Here is a 16,319-nt window from a genome sequence, read left to right on the forward strand (position 1 = left end):
AAGCCTGGGCAGACCGTGCTGAGGCACGACGTGTTATATATACTGCCAAAGGTACCGGGTATCTGGCATCTGTCTGTCTCGGCAGCGTACGTAGGAACATGCCAGCGATGAGAAGGGAAAATACAGACTCTGACACACTCCCACCCGTGCACAAGTTCTGGAGGCTGCAGGGACAAGCTTTTATCCCCACTGCCTGCAAGGAGCCTGTCTGTGGGCAGCACCATTCGCTCGGCAGGGCCATCCAGCTCCGGGTCATCTCAGTGCTAAAGCCCCGTTAGGGAGACAAGCTGGCTGAGCCACCTCCTGCCTTGCGAGGGTTTTTTTTAATTGACTACGGAACGTGCAGATATTATTTTTTCAGAAAACACACGCCATTGATTGTAATTACCATCCTCGGAGATGCAATGGGAAGAAAATGAAAGCCATTAATGCTGATTTTGACTTCATTAGAAGCAGCAGTGGAACTGCGAGCACGAGGCATTGCTTCCTGCGCACCTCCGCGGCCCCGAAGAGCCATAAATCTTGGCACGGCACCTTTGTGACTGCTTCTGATACGGGCAGGAGGTAGGCAGGGAGAGAAACCCCGGCAGTGGGCTTCCTGCAGCCGCCTGATGAGGTCGGTCTGAGCGTGTCACCAACCTTCAACCCCCTTTGAGAACTGAGGGGATTTCTCCTCCAGCACACCAAGGTCCAGCCGTCTAACGCAGTGTGACCCGGCACATCAGACCAGGCTTGCAGGTGGCCTGAACATGGCTGCGGGGCCCATCCCAAAAGAAACCATCCCCTGGGAAGCCGGGAAGGATGCACATCCACTCGGCCCCGCTGCAGCAAGGCGCCGCGAGCTCCACCCGGCCTTCCTTCCCTTCCACCTCACCCAGCTAGGGACGGGAAACGCTCGCCCCTTGTAACAGAACCGGCAGCTTTCAAATGCTTTTTTTTAAAGTCTCATTCTCAAAAACATCACAAAGGAGACACGGCAGAGCTGTGAAGCCGCAAAGTGCAGCCTGCCACCCTCCCCAGCACCCCGCAACAACCGCACGTCCGACGGTGGCACGGCGGGACCAGGCTGCAGCAGGGCACAGCCTCCCCACAGAGCACCATGAAACCCAACGAGAGGTAACCACCCGCAGAGAAACAACTCCTCTCCAGTTTCACAGTTGCTCAGGATTTTGTTTTTCTCAATAAAACATCCACGCTGGGCTCCTGTTAACATTACCAGCCAAAGACACGCTTCCACTCCCAGCAGCAGCAGTTCCCCACCTCGTCCCTGTTGACGAGCTTGTTCCATAATACACCGAGCAAGGCCTTAGCACTGAAATTTCTCTTTTTTCCCTTTTTCAAACATATTCGTCTCGCAGTTGGAGCCAACCAGCCCATCGTCTTACTGCCTAGGTTTACCTCGCAGTTTCCATGCTGACAAACGCTGGGGTTTCCAGCAGGCCAGACAGCGTTTTGTTATAAATAGCGAGATGCCGAACCTTAGGAAAATGTCAGGGTCACGAATAAAAACAAACTATCAGAAAGATTTTCTCTTCAAGCTGATTGCAGCAAGCCTTTCAGGCATCGCATCCCTCCATCCCAGTGTCACCTCTGACATCTGCTGTCACTCCAAACCCGTGCCATGGGAGGTCTGTGGGACTAGGAGGTGCCACCCCGCCACATGTTCCTCCCCAGAGGACTTTGGTGGAGACAAAATGCACCTCTCCCATGGGGAAATCAGAGCAGCAGAGCTTGGATTCCTCCTCCTCCCATTCTGGGTGAGGATGGATCCAAGTCCTGGAGCCTCCAGGAGCATCCCGGGCTCCTGTGGGACAGGAGCGTGCCCGGACAGAGGGGAGCAAGAGCACCCCAGCACCACAACCCACACGAGCTGTTGTTCCTGGAGCTCCAAGAACTCTGTTTGGGGTTTGGGTGGAAGACCGAGGACAGGGGGGTTTCCACCTGGGCTGACAGCAGGGAAGGAGACCTTCACGGCACGGCCACACACCCCGGCTCGGCGGGGTGAGCCCAGGCAAAGCTTTAGGGGCGAGATTCCTTAGGTGAGACCTCACCTCGCAAAGCGTAACCGGAGGCAAAGAGTTTCCAGCAGCGCTGCTGCTTCCGGCAGCCGGGGCAGCAGGAGTTTATCTGATAGCGCTGCAGAGGAAAGCCTCGGAGCCACAAGAAAAGCACTTTTTTTTTTTTTTTTTTAAAGAAAAAAGAAAGCTGCATGAATGGCAGGAATGAAGGAGGTTACCTGTCTAGGCTCCTCTGAGCACCGAGGCCACCCCATTCAGCCTTGGAAGGAGAGCCCCGCACGGCAGCTCTCCTTCTGCTTCGGGAGATCCTTCATCCCTGCCAGCACCCGCCCGGATTTTTCAGCAATTAGTGGCCGGGGGAAACCCCCCCCAGCTCTCGGGGGCCAGATGACTGCACAGGATGCCCGGGGACCGAGGCAACCCCGGCGGAACCGAGCCCAGGCTGCGGGGCGTGGGCGCCGGGGCTCGCTCCCAGCTCCCCGCTGCCACCGCGGCCGCGGGGGGGGGGCTTCTCGCCGGCTCCCCCAAACCCCCCCAAACCCTCCCGCAGACCCCCGAGCCCCACTCACCGAAGCGGGGCTCGCCCGCTGCCCCCTCTCCTGCTCCCGGCACTGCAGCCCCGCCAGGTGCCTTTCCAGGGCCGCCCAGTCCATGGCCGGGGGCTGCGGGTCCCGGGGGGGTTGCGCCCCGTTCCCCCGGAGCCCCCCGGAGCCTTTCCGAGCCCCCCGGCGCCCCCCTCCCGGCCCCGCCGCTCCCCCCCCGGCTCCCCCCCGTTGCTGCTGGGGGGGGGGCAGCGGCGGGGGGCGCTGGTGCGGCCGCGGCCGGGGGGCTCCGGGCTGGGGGGCGCCGGGGGGGGGGCGCTTCAAGGAGCCGGGGGAGCCGCTGCGGGGAGCGGGCGAGGAGCGGCGGAGGGCATCGGCGGAGCGGCAGGGAGGCGGCGGGGAGGGCAGGGAGCCCCCGTCCTCCTCCTCCTCCTCCTCTTCTTCTTCCTCTTCTTCCTCCTCCTCCTCCTCTTCCTCCTCCTCCGAGTCGCCCAGCGCCGCCAGGTCCAGGCTGCTGGGGGACGGCGAGGACTTGCAGTCGGAGCACGGCGTCACTTTGCTCGAGTTGGACTCGGAGCTGGAGCGGCTGCTGCCGGCGTCGCTCCCTAAATCCATGCCATCCTCGCGGGGGTCCTGCCGGGGAGAAGCGAGAGGCTCCGCGTCAGGGATGCCCGGCCCCGACCCGAGGCCACCGGGGTGGGGTGGGGGGAGAAGGAAAGAAGCCGGGATTTGTTTTTTTTTTTTTTTTTGGGGGGGGGTGGGGAGGCTGCCCCCGAGCACCGGAGCCTCCGCCGAGCCGCCCCGACGCCGCCGCGGGGCGGCCGGGAGGCGGCGCCGGCCCCGCGATCGCAGCGCCCCCGGCGGCTGCCGGGCCCCGAGGGCGGCCGGGGAGGGGGTGAGGGAGGAGGACAGGAGCTTTCTTCCCCCTCCCCTTTTAAAAAAACAGCTCGAGGGACCTCTGAACAGCCCTGCTCCGAAAGCAGGATCCTCCCCGTGTACGTTCGGGGGGGCTGAAGGGGTGTCCCACCCGCAGGTGCCCCCATCCCCATCCCGAAATCGGCTCCGGGGAGCTGCATCCTGCCGGGTGCTGGGTGACAGGGACACCAAACTTCTCACAGCCACAGGGGCTGGTGCAGGGAGAGCCGGCAGCCCGCCTTAATCGCGGTTTCAGTTCTAAAATTCGGTCATTCAATTGCATTTGGAGTTTGGTTTTTGACAGAAGGATGGGGATCTAAGTGAGACACACATCCCTGTGACTGCATGGGGTTTTAAAATGCCACCCTGCGTGGGATTGGGAAGGTAGTGCCTGACACCGATGTGTGTGACATGGGACAGACAAACAGGGCCAGGGTGGATATCTGGCTTGGCAGAGCTGGTGGCAGTGCCCGCAGCTCCCTGTGCCAGCTCCGCGTGCCCTGCTCGCACACGGGGGGACTGGCACAGCCCTGCTGGTTCTTCCGAGCAGCATAAAGGGAAGAGGGGAAGCAGGAGAACATCTGCAGCTGCTTAAGTCCTGTGACTTTTGAACTTGTTGCTGTGCAGCTACTCATCCCCAGCAGATGACAAACCTCTCCCGGAGCAGCCGGGGGAGGCGTTGGGCGATTGCCTTGCACAAAGCGGGGCCAACGCGGAGGTCCCAGGAGCATCGCCCACAGGCTGGTCCCAGAGCTTGCACTGACATACTCGGTTTTAGATGATGGGATTTAGATTTAGGTGACAAATGCTGGGGGGAGCTTGCTGAGGTCAGGACACGTTATCAGTGGGCGAGCAGTGTCAGCATAGAGATCTCAGATCCATGTCTCCACAGCTCAGACACAGCCACCACCTCCCCTTTATTAGCAGCAATGATCTGCAACACAAGGAGGTGGCCGTGCTTAGGGGATTGTATGGGCTCGGCCGATTTTGGGGTCCTGTTGTTCTCCCATCCCTCTGGTGACAGGGGACAAGTGAGGCAGAGGTCCCAGAAATAGACACGGGCTGTGACAAACCTACCCTGTGAGCTCTCCTGGGCAGACGGAAACACCTGCACCTGGTGGTGTGGGAGACCCTGGGTCCCAGACACAGCTCAGTGACCAGTGAAAGCTTGGTCACAAAGACAGGATCTCTCTGGACATCACCAGGTGCTATCCAGGCTCCAGCACGGAGTAAATCCTGGCACACTCCAGCTAACCGAGAGCAGCCATGGCCAGGGCTGCTCCCCCCATCCCACCCCATCCTGCTTCCCTGCCCTGGCTGCTGGCACCTGCCATGGGACCCATAAAATCAGTGACTGTGCAAAGTGCACTAGTAAAAATAATCCCAGTGAATGGCAGGAGGGAGCAAGAGTTAAGCCTCCATCCTGGAAATGGATCGCAGTGCAAAAATCTGTCCCAGTTGCACAGCTCTGTGGCTGGGGGGGTTGTGTTTGACATATTTTGTGGGGCGTATTTCTGTATTTGAGCGTATTTCTGTATTGCAAGGCGGGGGAGCAGCCTGATCGGTTCCAGTCTGGTAGTCACAGGCTGCGGAAAGCTTTATTTATAGGATCTCACGGCGCGCGTGATTGATTAGGAAGATTTCTTTTCTTTCCTGCGACAAGTGTAAGGCTAACATCATGTGGAAGAGGAGGGAGTTCCCCTGCCGTGAGGCACACTGACATTTCGGGGCACTGCCTGTCCAGGCAGGACTCTGTGGATGCTCACAGTCCTTTCTGTGGTCACCTGAGTTCCCTTTGCACTTCCAATGAATTCAGGTTTCATGCCAAAAAGTCGCCACGGGCACAGCAATGTAAGGTTAACACCTCCAGCAGCCGCTGGAGTGTTCCAGGGACACCAAGCCCTTGGTAGAACCCCAGGTGTCTCATTCTAGATGAAACCAGCTAAATATAGGTGAAAGGAGAAAAAAAAAAAAAAAAGACAAACATGAGAGGAAAACGTGTCCAGTACCTGAAGAAAAGCAGCCCCTGACAAAATGGGGTCTCACCCTTTGGCTTGTGGGGAACAGTTCCTTGTCCCCTGTCCCTGCCAACCCACACCCAGGTCTTCCTTCAAGCATGGGCATTCCCTGTTTAGGTTAATCAGAACACATGTGCTTGATGATTGTCTAAGTTTCTCTTTTTTTTTAAATTTTTTCTTCCACTTTCTCTGCAGACAGATGCAGTTGTTTTACCCTTGTAAAGTAGGCCCTCTGCATTCCTAATTACAGATGGGGGCTATATTTCCACTTGACCCTTCAGAAGAAGCTGGTTATTGTTATTCACAACACACATGTAATTTCTTCTCCTTTACAAGCCTACATCAAATAAGTTGCTTCTCCAAAGCGATGAACGGCTTGAAATTCCTATGAATTTTAAGGGGTGGAGGGTGTGAACACAAGCCCTTCTAGATGAAAGAATGTGCTTTACAGTTATTTTATTCAGTGCAAAGGAGGTTTTAATACAAACAAGGCTGGTTGGGTTGATTCTGAAACAGAAATATATCACAAAAATAGAGTCCTTACTACTTCCCCTGAATGAATGCAGGGCCAATTTAAAAGGCAGCTTGCTTATTATCATAAGCTATTAAATTTACTTCATTTTACCATTTTGGCACTATTCTTTCTCACGCTAACCTGCAGAAGCTGTTAGGGAGGACAAGGAAGGAGGCAGGGACAGCGAAGGCCCAGGCAGCCCCTTGGGGCCTGTACGCCCAGACCCAGAGGCAGGAATGGCTCTGCGGCAGCTCTTCCTTTCACCTCAGCAATCCCGTCCCCTCCCAAAGCTCCCAAACATTCACCTGACATCTTAGCCCAATGCTTTTGGATTGTGATTGCCTTAAATTTGGGCAGGGGCAGAGTTGCCCCTTGTTACCATGCAGGTGGGGCCTTGCCAGGGAAATGGCGCTGCCCTGCCCTGACAGGAACACCCCGCTTCCTCTGAGCACCAGCAATTTTTGTATTTCCTTTCAAGAAAAAGGAAAAGGACTGTCCAGAGAGCAGTCCTGGTCGTTCCTTAAAACCCATCCAATTTCCAGCTCTGATGGAAAGCCAAGTGGCACTGTCCCACCCCTCCGGCCCCTTCTCATGGCTCGTTTGCACCGTTTCTGAGGGAAAAGCACCATGCATGGTGCGCCGGGAGGAGCAGGCAGATACCATGGTGACAGACACCTTCCAGTACTGCGAAATCAAACAGGAACTCAGAAATCTGTGTTTTAAGGCCAAATTATATATAGGAGCAGCACATGCTTGACATCTGCTGCTGTTTCCTATTAGTGTCGTTTGCTTGATTAATCCCCCGCAGCCCGCCCAGCACAGGGAGGTACCGCTTGGGCTCTCTTTGAGGGATTCAGCAAACTCCTGCACAGGCCAGCCCTGCAGGACCTCCTGAGGTCCCACCACCAGCTAACAGGATCTGGGATTTGGGGCTTCATCCCGTGTGCTGCAGGGCTCCCAGCCCCATGCCTGGTGGTGTTGGGCGCTGTCCTGTTTGTGCAGGGGGTGCTCAGTCCCAGCTCTGGCCGAGCTGGCAGCTCCAGATGATTTCCACAGACATCAGAGTAGGCACAGGAATGGAAAAGGTCAAATTTAAGGCTGAATGCTGCTGGGAAAGGAACATATCGTTCACACTGAAGTGATAGCTGCAACACATCTCCGGGTACATCCAGGAGGGAGGTGCCCTGCCCTCTGTCAGCTGCTCATGACCCCTCACACCTTCATGAACTTTCAGGAGCTCGAGCAGCCAAATGCCCTTGTGTGCTGCTGACTCACCTCACCTGGTATAAGGTTACGTTGCATTTGGTATTTCAGACTTTTTTTTTTTTTTTCCTGTTTTACTACTGCTTATTCAATCACCAAAGGCCATCTCCTCTAGAAACCACCAATAACATGCTGCAGTCGGGTGAGCCCTACCACGTGCCACAGCCCCGATGATTTTGCTCGTCGAGGAGCACAGGGTTGCTGCATTACTTCACATTTCCCGGGCAGCCCCATGCCTTCCTGCAGCTCCGGTAACCACCCACCCATCTGCCTGCAACACCAAAGCACAAAATAATGCTGTTCCCACTTAAAAATGAACAGCGTGTGGCATGGCACATGCCAGGCAGAGGACAGAGGCAGTGCATGGGGCACCTCGCTCCAGTGGCTGCAGGAAGCACCTGGGGATGTTTCCATCCAGGTTGGCAGGTTTAAACATTTAAATTTAGCAAATTAATCCTTTGCTTAATTTAGAGCAGAGATAAGGAGGGAGGGGTAACGAAGAGGAGGAAATCACACCCGGCAGCTAGAGCCTAAGTGACTGTGGTCTTATTACGGCTCCTCTGCCGGCAGGAGGAGAGGTGGAGGGGAGGGAGAGCACGGTGCTGGCTCTGCAGGCACCACCAGGCTGGTGGTACGGCCACACAACAGGCCCACAGAGAGTGTAAAAAATGGTGCCCAAGTGGTTTCCCTCTAAATAATGAGCTGCAGGCAGGAGGGTGAGCCAAAGGCCAAATGCAGATTGACCAGGAAGATTTTTAAAGAGCCTCTCTTAAATTTCTTATTTGACTCCTTTCTCATGCATCCCTGGCCAAGCCCAGTGGCAAATTCCCCTTCTCCCCTTTGGGGAATTCTCAAAAAGATAACGGTGGGGAAGGAAATAAAAAGGCACACCTCTGCTTTCAGAAGCACCTACCGCACCTTCCAGCTCCCGGTGGGTTATGAAGGAGGAAACGAGGGAGGAACAAATCCCCTTCAATTAAAATTACTTCTTGGCCATTTTAATAGGGCAGAAGAGAAAACTGCTGAAACCCCTGAGACTTGTCATTCAGGACGCCAAAGCGGCCAGTCACGATGACTAATTTTATTCCCAGCCAGTGGGAAATGTGCTGATACACACACCAGAGGTTTTATCACCGCTTCGGCAAGGCAGGGATTACCACCTGAATACAGTCAAAGTGAAATTATGCTGAAATCAGTAGAAAGCAAATACAGCATTAAAGGCAATTACCAAAAAAAATACCCTTCAAGGACTAAATGGGCTGCAATTACCTTATTAGCAGCCCAGTAGCAGTGCTGCCTCCAGAGTGCTCTGCTTGTGCCCTCTCCTCTGCAGGCGAGGAGCGTGGCTCTGCTGCCCCCTTCCCCTTCATCCTTTGGTGTGATGCCCACCTCCCACTGCCCGCTCCGGCCCTGCCCATCGCCTGGAGGTGACATCCTGACTGTCCCCAGGGCTGGCACACAGCACCTAGTGGCCTGGGGAACCGGGATGGGTGATGCAGATGTGCCTGGTACCTTGGAAAACATGATCTCTCCTCTTCCTCCTCTTCTTCCTCCTCATGCAACGGAGCCAGGACTGTGCCTGCTGTCACATATTTTTCCAGCAAGGACACATTGCCAGGGTTAATGGAAACTCGGTGAGGTTGTGAATTCCCCTTTCCTCTGTTTTTGCTCCTGCTGGGGCTGTTTCCCCCGGTCTGGGCAGTCACAAGGAGCCAGCAGAGCACTCAGAGCAAATGCACTTGGTAAGCACAAAGCGAGGTCAGAAGGGATCCCCCTTATCTCCGCAAGGACCTCTGGAATTCGGTGTAATCACCAAGGCCATAGAAAAAAAATGCCATTTCCTAAACTGGTTTCGCAGGCACGTTGGTAAGGAATGCAGCTGAGGAAATAGCTGAAATAGTTCTGCATGACTCCACAGCAGCACCGCCACATCTTGATATTTCTGGAGTCGCCCTAAACCTATTAACTCACGAATCCCAGCATGCACGGAGGAGGTTACTTAGTGCCAAAGGTCAGCGCTGTGACAAAACCCACCCTGCCCTGCTCCTCTCTGCGCATGGGGAGCAGAGGGCAGGGGAACGGGGAGGAACCGGCCCCTTAATGATGTGTGGGCGAGGAGCTGAGGCTGCTGCCTCCATCAGCTCCTCTGGTCATGGAGGTCACAAAGCTGGGGGCTGGTGGTGTTGCAGAGGAGAGGGAGGACAGTGCTGGGGTCCCTCAGCTGCGTCCAGCCCAGCTGGCTAAGCTCAAGGACACAACGTTGGGAGCAGGAGCCAGCACCTGGGAATTTCTTGGGAGGTGTCCTTCTGGCTGACGGGAGGTTGCACTCCTCGGGCAGAACGAGGCGAGATGCTTGGAGAACTCGCCCACTGATGGATGCAGGCCACAGTTTGAGGAAAAAAAGTTTAGGATATTCCCGAGGCTGTCAGGTACTGCTGGTGAGCTCAGCCCAGGGAGCACCTCATGCTCTGAACCTACCACCGCTGCTGATTCCCAGCGTGTGGCCAAGGGCAGTTACCTTTTGTTACTCCTTTGCCTCCGCGTCTTTACACGCCGGCGTACATTTCGATGCAGTTCAGGCTCACAGGGGCACAGCCTGCTGCTTTGCTTTCCTCTGATGATTTATGATGTGCTTCGTGCAGCCTGCTGGAGCAGCGCGTGGGCACGGCAGCTCCACGGGCAGCCCGAGCTGTTCCTTGCAGCGCCTGCCCGGTGCCCACTGCCCCCAAATTGCTTTCCAAAATCTGTGGGACAGCTCAAAACCTCTCCCTCCTTCATCCCGGGGGTCCCAGGGGACTAATAACCACCCTGCAAATGCAGCAGGGCCACGCCAGCCTTATCTACCATCATCGTGCAGCTGCCCGCAGGCTGCCTGCCAGCCTTGGACCTGCCGGGGACTGCAGAGCGTACCGGAGAGCCAAGGGCCAGGGATGGTTGATTTACCACATTAGGAATCCGCTCAGCCCTCTCCGGGAAGTATTTTGTTACCAATCTGTATTCCAAATAAGGAACAAAACTTCAAAAAAGCCAAAAAAAAACCCATCATGGTACAAAAAAAAAACAACAAGGAAAATAAAATATGTAACTACAGCACATGTAGCTGCGAGGAAACAAAACCTCTTCCCTGATGATGAATTATCCTTCGCTTGCAACAGATGCAGCTCTTTATATTTGTTTTCTGCATAAATCTACATATTAGCCTGAAAGCAACTGTATGTGCTTTGTCTTGCCTTGGTTACATCAGTCACTGCTCTTTTTAGCTGATTGCCTTCGAGTGCTGGGCTGGGGCCTCCAAGTGCAGCTTCGCTCCTGAAAATGGTCCTGCTTTGGAGCTTTTCCAGCACCAAAAGTGCCTGGTGCTTCTGCAGGGGCTGTGCCATGCTGTGCCATGCCATGGTGTGCCCCATGCTGAGCTCTGTGTGCCCGGAGCTGCCTCCCTGCTGTGCAGGTGTGGGAATGGCCAAGGTCTGCTTCTGCGATGTCCTTTACTTGCTATCTATAATTTATCACCGTTGTTTAATAATTTGTAGCCCTTGGAAACTCCTGCCGCATCCCCAAGCCTGTTGCAGGTGGCTGTGGACAAACAGGGGGTGAACATCCCCATTCCAGCCCCAAAACCCTCACCCAGAAACGCTCAGCGTGAGGCTGCAGGGACACGGGGACACTGCTGGGCATCCTCCACCTGCTCTCTGGCCCGGGGCAAGCAGTGCCCAAAGACACAGTGCCCAGGAGCATCTCTGTTGGTGCAGGGCAGCTGGAGGGGCTACAGCAGCCCTCCCTGCTGGGTGCCCGTGCCACAGGGGAGGCAGCAGCGGGAGCGTGGCAGGGGCCGGATTTTCTCTGCAGCCTCCTGGAAAAGGGAAAAGTGCAGGTACCGAATATAATTACGTTATTGAACAGCGAGCACAATTCTTTCAGCTTTCCATAATCTCATTTAGTGCTATTGGGGTCAAGTGAAATTATTGTTAATTGTTTTTACAAAATGCATCCTGATGAATTTGTTTTTCTCTGTAGGATCTTAACTCTCGGGGAGAATCATTTTCCTCTCCTCGAGAAGCCTTACTTAACATCCGCGTGCTCCAAATTGAAGTGACGAAGCAAGCAAACAATTACTGCAGCACCTCGTTAACGGGAGCAGACTCATCCTAAAGCCATACCCTGGGAGGAAAGCCCTCCTGGCTGCGCTGCTCTCTGGGACACCCCCTGTGCTCTCCAGGGGCACCGCACAGAGGCCGGGTGCTGCGGGCAGAGCCAGCTGCCACCTCTGTCCCCACAGCCTGAACTTCCGTGGCTTTCAGGGACTGAAAAATATGCTTTTATTAGTGGTGGTAGTGTGTTTTTTTTTTTTTTCCACATGGCAAATCGGGAGTTGAAAAGACCTGCAGAGCCGTGTCTGAGCTCTCTTGTTGCCCAAGCTGCGGGTCAGGCGTGCGCTCAAATCAGCGCACAAATGCCAGAGCAGGACAGCAAAAAATAGAAAGCAAATTGCCATGACCTATTACCGCAGAGAAAAGGTCTATTTCTAATCCATGCGCTATTTCAACAGAGGTATTTGCAGCTAATCTCTGACAGTAACCCACTTAGGCAAAGCTTCGTGCAAAAGCAGCATCACTGCCAGCTGCCGACTGCTCCTCAGCAGCAGCAGGATGGAGCGGCGCCCACCCGGGCTGTCACGGAGCAACAGCACGGCAAATATTTCACGGCTGAGTTACTGGTGGGCACGGATAATATCCAGGATTTCGGGCTGCAGACCTGGCAGGCAGCAGGGTGGGCGAGCAGATCCCCTCCAGCTCTAGGTAAAGCAGCTTTGGGCATGGGATGAAGCCTGGTGAGGCGCAGGGAGGACAAGCAGTGTTCAGGAGGGGCTGGCAGGGATGCGAGCCCCCAAACCTCTCGTGGCAAGCAGGCAGGATCACTGGCACCTGGAGAGCCTGGCTGTAAAGAGGATAACCATCAGCATAAGCTCCTGGTGTTCCCAGCCCTGAGCCTGCGACGTGGTGGAGGAGAAAAGCTCGCAGAGTGATGGAGAGAGATGTCACCGCTGGCGGCGCCGCTCCCTGATCCAATTCCCAGCAAGGCTTCGAGCCGCAGACTGAAAAACGAGGCGGAGGATTTGGGCTCAGCAAGGCAGCAGTGCAGAGCAGCACGCGTGTGTGCAGCAAACGCCTGGAGAAATATCAGAAGTGGTTTGCAGCTCTTGGTGGCCTGTGCCCAAAAATTTCAGGTGGTGCCATTGGGGTGACACCACGTCCGAGACGAGCAGCAGACAGGGTGCGGCTTCGTGCTCCTATGGGTGCTCCAAGACAACATCTTGAATAAACCAACTGTGCCTGTTTAAATGCCTTAATCATCAACACACCCGGTGTGGCAGCTCCGTTACAGGAGTGATAGATGGGAGCCAGCTCCTGAGAGCTCTGTTTATTTTGCAGAAGCCTTGCGAGGCACAAACTCCATCCTCAGCTGTTCCCGAGCGGCAAGGTAGGCGGCTTGGGTATTTTTGACTGTGCTGCAAGAAAGCGGGGTATCAACACCCGCACTGCTCCGTGGTTAGTGCAGCTAGGGCACGAGGTCCCTCGCAGTGCTATAAAGCCTGGTCCTACCATCTCTGGAAGAAAATCCTGGAGCTGACTGGCATGGCCTACACAAAATGGGTACTGAGGAGGTAAAATAGAGCCTCAGGAGCGGGGAAGGCACTGAATGAGCCAAAGAAAGGAGGAAGCAGGGGGGACGGGGCTGCTGTGCTGTGCTCTGCCCCGCTGCTGACCCAGTGCTTGAGGTTTTCCCACTGACACGGGAACCCAGCAGCACAGAAAGTGAGTAATCCTCTTAGCAGCCCCGCGCTGCCCGCGCTGCGCTCCAATTAGCGCCGGCAGCTCAGCCTCGCTGGGGGTTTATTAATTACGGGAAGAAACGGGGATTGAGGGAGCTTAGCGCATGGCTGCTGGGGCTGGGAGAAAGGAGGGGTCCTAAAATAACCCAGGGCCCTCAAATAACCCAGAGGAGAAAACGCCTTGGCAGCAGAACAGCACAGCTCCCAGCACTGCTGTTCATGCTGTCCCGCTCTCCTTCTGCCCCCAAATCTGAGTCCCTTCCCTGGTCATCGTGTACCACGCTCCACAAAGTACCCCCCAAGCTCTGCTTCTACTCCATCAGGACATTTAAATTGGAAGTGGCATTTTTCACGTCTCCAGCTTGGTATTTCTCAATGGTTTTCACACCGTGGAAAGGCGAGAAGCTTCCCCCGGGCGGGCGTGCACAGGAGGAGCAGGGAGGAGCTGTGGGGTTTGTCCTCCTGCCCCGATCACAGCCCCACAGTGCCCAAGCCCTAGCTCCAGCCAGGGCAGCTCCCATCCCACCCCTGGCCCGGGCAGCATGAGCATTTGCCATCCTTAGGAAACTCATTAAGAAGTTTTAGCACACTTCACAGCTCTCCCATTTAACAGAGAAAGCCCATAAATACTGAGAGCATACTCAGGATAAAAGGCAGCGGTGAGGTTAAGCAGGGAATCGCTTTGGTAGGCACAAACGCCACTTTCTGCTGTGCTGCCAGACAAAATTGTGCACGTCTCCAAAGGGACACGGTGCTTAGAATAAATGGGAAGGTCGCTGGGAACTGCAGGCCGCCTCTTTGTGCGCCCCCCTTTTTCTGTTTTAAAGCAGCTTGGGAGAGAAGAAGCCACAAAGAGCCAAGGAAGCACAACTCTGCCCCCAGACAGACCTCACCGCACGGCTGGGACCTGCAGCCCCTCCGGGACACCGAAGGCAAAACTTCATTTTACATTTAAGAGCCCTTAGCATTGATACCCCGCTGAGAGGAGATGAATCACACCTTGAAGTCAAAACCTGTTGGAAGGAGACCCAGGTGGGGTGCCCAGCACCCCCAGTGCTTGCCTGGGAGCCCCCTTTCCTGGGCAGGACTCGTTGCTCAACCCCTCGCCCCCTGGTTTCTCCTCTGCCCTCACTTCTCCCTGCTTCCACTGACGTGCTGGGCACATGCAGAATCCGTCACAATGAGGTACCCAAGCACCAAAAGGCTCCTGCGAGGCAGTGAGATGCCCAAAGGATCTCCCTCACACTCACAAATGACCACAACTCAAAAGCTGAGCTGGAGTTAATTTGCTGCACACAACCTCGGCTGCCAGACACAGAGGCTGGTTGCAGGCCGCGTGTCCTTGCTGGACCCGTTATGAAATAAAGCCCATGTAAAATTTATCAGTAGACCAGATGAGGTTAAAAATATCACCTTAGGCTGAGTTCGGCTCTCCCTCGAGGCCCTGGCAGGTTTGCCTGAGTACATCTCTGTGGGAGCAGTGCCTTCACATGGGGCAAGGGCTTTTTGCACCCACACCCTCTGTATAACAAACGGGCTCCTGTCCCGACTTTGCTGACCCCTCCTGGCTTACAGCGCTATTTGGACCCAGGCATTCAGACCATTTGCACGTTATTTACAGGATTTGTCTCCCCAACTACATTTCTAGGAGAAGAGAAGGAGCAGCGGGAGCGCAGAGGCATCTGCCAGGCAGGGTACTCACATGCATCTTCCAAAGCAGCCCTCCTCCTTCAAGCCATTTTCGGAGAAATCCCAGTCTCTCGCCGGCCACCTACGGCATCGCTGCCTCCTCGCCCTGCCCGTTCCCGCGGGACCTGGGCTCCAAAGCAGCCCTTAATGCATTTGGCACCGAGATGCAGGCTTAACTCTTCCCAGCAGTTGTGGGGGGACTCCACGGTGAGCCCCCGTGGGGGCTTTGCTCCTCGGCAGCCTGTGGACGGAGGGAGCTCGCTGGGCAGTGCCGGAGAGCACGAGCCGAGCCTCCCAAATCCAGCCCTGTTACGTTCACCGACCTTGCAAGGAAAATCCTGTCTCGTCTGAATTATTCATAATACTTTCTGTTCTGCCAGCCCCGGCATACGGTTTGAATCATTAATATGTCATGACTTTTCATCTTCTCGTCTTTTATCTTCTCTCCTCCACGACCCCCTTCTTTAAAAATAACGCAGCCGTGGGTATATTAATTAGCATTAATCTGATCCACCTAATAGAAAACCCGTCCCAACGCACGTCCTTCCTTGTGGGAAATACCACTTTAACAGCTCCGCGAGCAGGGACTGCGCTGGCTGGTTCTATCTAAAGCAGTGCAAAACATGTTTGGATTTCACTCTTTTGGCAGCACTTCCCGAGCCTGCAAGCCGCTCTGGTGATGGAAAGCAGGGTAGGCTTCCAGGAGAATAAAGGGAGGACAAGGTGGCTGTGCCGGGTGCTGCAGAACAGCTTGTTTGCCTCCTTTTAAGCAGAGCTGGTGGCAAATCACAGACCCAACATTCAAAGGCATGGAAAAGAGGGGTGCCGGGGCTGGCTGTGCTCCACAGGGGTGTCCCTGCTGCTCACACCAGGAGCTGCCCACAAGGTTTTCCCCAGTGATTTACTCCTATCCTGGGAGGAGACTGTGTTTTGGGATGAGCAGAACAGCCCCGAGGATGCTCACTGCTCCAGCATGGGTCCCAGGCCAGGCTTGCAGGAGCAGCTGAGTGCTGTCCCCTCAGTCAGGAGGCTTGGCTGTCCCCACTTATTAATTTAAAGCCAGATCCAGCAATTAGCGTGCCGACGGGGGGCTGCTGCTTCCCGCAGCTCCCACTGATCGGGTCTGGGCAGGCAGAGCGGGATCGCCTGTCCCATTCTCTGAAGAGCTAAAAGGCATCTCAGCTGCAGGGAGCTCCTGCCAATAAAAGCACAGCCTGGCATCCCTGCTTTCATTCTTCCTTAAATTATTTTCTGTGCTTAGCAAGGAGCCTGGGCTGGGTGTACGGGAGGAGGCTGCGCTCTGCCTGACACCCAGTGCCCCGTGCTGGCTGCTGCAGCTCCGGGTGAGGAGAGATGGGGATGGATGCACTCACCCCTTCCGCTCTCATTCCCTGCTTTATCCATTTTACACAGCAGCCACACCTGGCTTCGTAAGAGAAACGCGTTGGGAACCTGAGCTATTCAGCACGATGCCCCTAAGGTGGGTCTGAGGTTAATCATTCATTTCTGCCAGCTGGGATGAGGGCTTTT

The 16,319-nt window shown here is 55.3% G+C and overlaps 1 protein-coding gene across 4 annotated transcripts in view; it reads right to left on the bottom strand.

Moving 5' to 3' along the window:
- LOC311441640 (schwannomin-interacting protein 1) overlaps window positions 1-16,319 on the bottom strand; it is a 95,423-nt gene that overhangs the window by 31,275 nt on the left and 47,829 nt on the right. For 2 of the 4 annotated variants that reach the window (XM_084529995.1, XM_084529998.1), the window contains one exon: window positions 2,588-3,193. In XM_084529995.1, the coding sequence (XP_084386121.1) occupies window positions 2,588-3,193 (606 nt within the window). Of the gene's footprint in view, window positions 1-2,587; window positions 3,194-8,782; window positions 10,472-14,802; window positions 15,295-16,319 lie in introns of those variants that run through there. The other 2 variants (XM_084529997.1, XM_084529996.1) reach the window with 2 other exon arrangements.

This window comes from Aythya ferina (assembly GCF_964211825.1).
Source record: "Aythya ferina genome assembly, chromosome: 9".
In the NCBI taxonomy this organism is placed as follows: Eukaryota; Metazoa; Chordata; class Aves; order Anseriformes; family Anatidae; genus Aythya; species Aythya ferina.